General features: G+C 61.5%; 1 protein-coding gene across 1 annotated transcript; it reads right to left on the reverse strand.

Annotated features, from left to right (window-relative positions):
- Positions 1-223: 223 nt before the first annotated feature.
- Positions 224-2,405, reverse strand: ACA1_399470 (uncharacterized protein; the record flags this gene model as incomplete). The annotated part of the gene is made up of 11 exons (XM_004333884.1): positions 224-232; positions 285-431; positions 515-551; positions 665-707; positions 919-1,139; positions 1,266-1,311; positions 1,424-1,486; positions 1,573-1,994; positions 2,031-2,066; positions 2,149-2,198; positions 2,289-2,405. 11 exons carry the CDS (start codon positions 2,403-2,405, stop codon positions 224-226), a joined length of 1,191 nt encoding a protein of 396 aa, XP_004333932.1.
- Positions 2,406-2,441: the final 36 nt, after the last annotated feature.

Genomic DNA, 2,441 nt, shown 5'->3' on the forward strand with positions numbered 1-2,441 from the left:
CCCACGGTGCCAGCCGAGACCAGGAGATCGGGTTCGAACCCGCCGTCGAGCAGCATGAGCGTGGACACGACGGCGCCGGTCTCGCCCACCATCTCCACCTTGAGTGCCGGGTCCATCCAGGGCGCGAGGCCGTTGGTGACCAGCTTGTACTCGACCCCGCGGTGCTGGCCAGCGAACACCCGGTTGGGCTGGGCGAGCCAGAGACGACGGTTCGAGTCCCGTGTCACCTCGACTAGGCCCAGAGCGTCGATGAAGGGCTGTGCCTCGAGGCTCATGGCGATGACCAGGCCCACTCGGGGCTTGCGCTCGGCGAGGACCAGGGCAATGGAGGCGACGACAAGACCGACGACGAACAGGAGCCACAGAGCGTACCTCATCTTGTGGTGGATGTTGTTTTTCTTCTGCTTCTGCTTCTGCTTCTCGTCTTGGCGCTGCATGGACAGGAGAAGAAAGGAAGCTTGACTCCGACACAATTTTGGCTCGCGGTCATTAGCTGAGTATGCTGCGTGCTCACCATAGCAAGCATCGGAGTTACACCGCCACGACTACACCTGTTCACGTGTGTTGTGTGCCGTGTGTGCTGTGTGTTGTGTTTGATAGGCTGCAACAACAACAACAACAACAAAAGACCATTTATTTGCGTGAGCTGAAGGTGTTTGCTCACTTTCGGCGGAAGTGGAAGCGAAGTCCCAGCGCGAGCGCACCTCCTGCAAAGGACGCACACGCATACGTCAGTCTAGGAATCAACCGAGCCTAGCACAGGAGGGCAGTCTTACCAATCGGAAGCCAGATGGGAGCTGTCACAATCGTTACGGGCACAGCTGTTCGCCACACAATCATCGCATCAGCACACAGGCCCATGACACGACACGACGACACACGACGACACACGACACGACGAGTGGAAGTGGTGTGTACCGGCAACGAAGGCGGTGGTGAGGGCGACCTTCTTGGCCTTCTTGATGCGTCGCTTGCGCTTATCGCGCCTGTCGCGCTCGCGTCGCTCGTGCTTGGTGAGCGGCATCGGTCCGTTCCAGTAACTGACGTCGGCCAGGATGGCCTCGTCTTCGCTGCCTTCGAAGCGATGCCGCATCCGGGCGAGATCGTCGCTCCTGCTGCTCATGTCGCTGTCGCTGTACCTGCCCCCGCTAAAGCCGCCATAGTAGGCCTCGGCGTCGCTGTCGCTATCACTCTCGCTTTCGCTCTCGTCGCCGTCGTCCGATCGCATGGCTTCCTCGTCGTCCTCGTCATCATCCGACGATGACGTGGAAAACGAGTCCGACGAGCTGCCCCACTCCGACGTATCCAAGTCTATCGAGGGCACGCACACGACACACACGACACAGTGACACAAAGGGCGCTTGCGAGTGAGTGCGATTGTCGAGGCAGGGAGCAACAGCCAGAGAGGAGGATGGACGCTCACCCGATTCAGACTCGGAACTGCTGGGGTAGTAGCGGTTCCATGGGCAGGCCTCGATGATACGCCCTGGGAGTCAATGTTAAGGCGGATGACGTCAGCCGGCGCCATTCCTTCAAATTCCACACATTGAAGGGGAGGCTTCTTCGGGGTACCTCGCTTCTTCTTGTACCAGCGGCCGACGCTCTTGTTGCCCTCCTTCTCCATCATGGTGATGACCTTCTTCATGCAGCGGACGAGCTCGGGCGGCGGCACGTATGAGTCGTACTCGAGCAGTAGCACCGCCTTCTTGTGCTTCCTGACCAGCGCCCGCTTGGCCTCCTTGTTCAACACGATGACGCTCGATGACTTACCGGCGCCGCCGCCGGCGCGGCCGTCTCGCTTCTCCTTGCCCTTGCTGCTGCTGGCGGCCCGCAGCGTCCGGTCCTGCAGCTGAGCGGTCGAGCCCGGCGTCGTGGGGTCGCTCATGGACCTCTCGCGGGCCTCGGGCCTCTTCTCGAGCGCGTCGGGGGCGTCGTGGAGGTCTCCGCCTGCAGAGGTCGATGACGAGGAGCCGGGGAGGACCTTGACGAGCCGACTGCGTACGCGGTAGGAGGGCTGCCGATAGGCGAACCGCACGCCGAACGGAGCGCAGAACGTGCGGAGGGACCTGGGCACATGCCGTCACACGCGTGCGTGAGCACCGCACGCACCGCACACGAGAAAGCTTGCGGGGAGAGAGGGCACAGTACCAAGACGGGAAGACGGCGATATCGCCCTCGTTGGCCATCTTGGACACGGGCTTCGACGTCGAAGACATGACCACAAGACACGCGCAGAGAGGTTAGGGTTGTCTCCACACTAATAATCAATGGGGGGGGGGTCGGAGTACCAGGCGATGGGGGCGATTGTCGCTGTCCGGCCGCTCGGTCCGCAGTTCGACCTGGCACAGGTCTGGGTCGGTAGAGTGGGCGCTGATAAGCTTGAACATGGCATTGCACGGCATCATGTTGAGCTGCGTGCTGAAGTCCGCCTTCCGCTTCCT

This window comes from Acanthamoeba castellanii, assembly GCF_000313135.1.
Source record: "Acanthamoeba castellanii str. Neff unplaced genomic scaffold scf7180000084775, whole genome shotgun sequence".
Taxonomy (NCBI): Eukaryota; Discosea; order Longamoebia; family Acanthamoebidae; genus Acanthamoeba; species Acanthamoeba castellanii.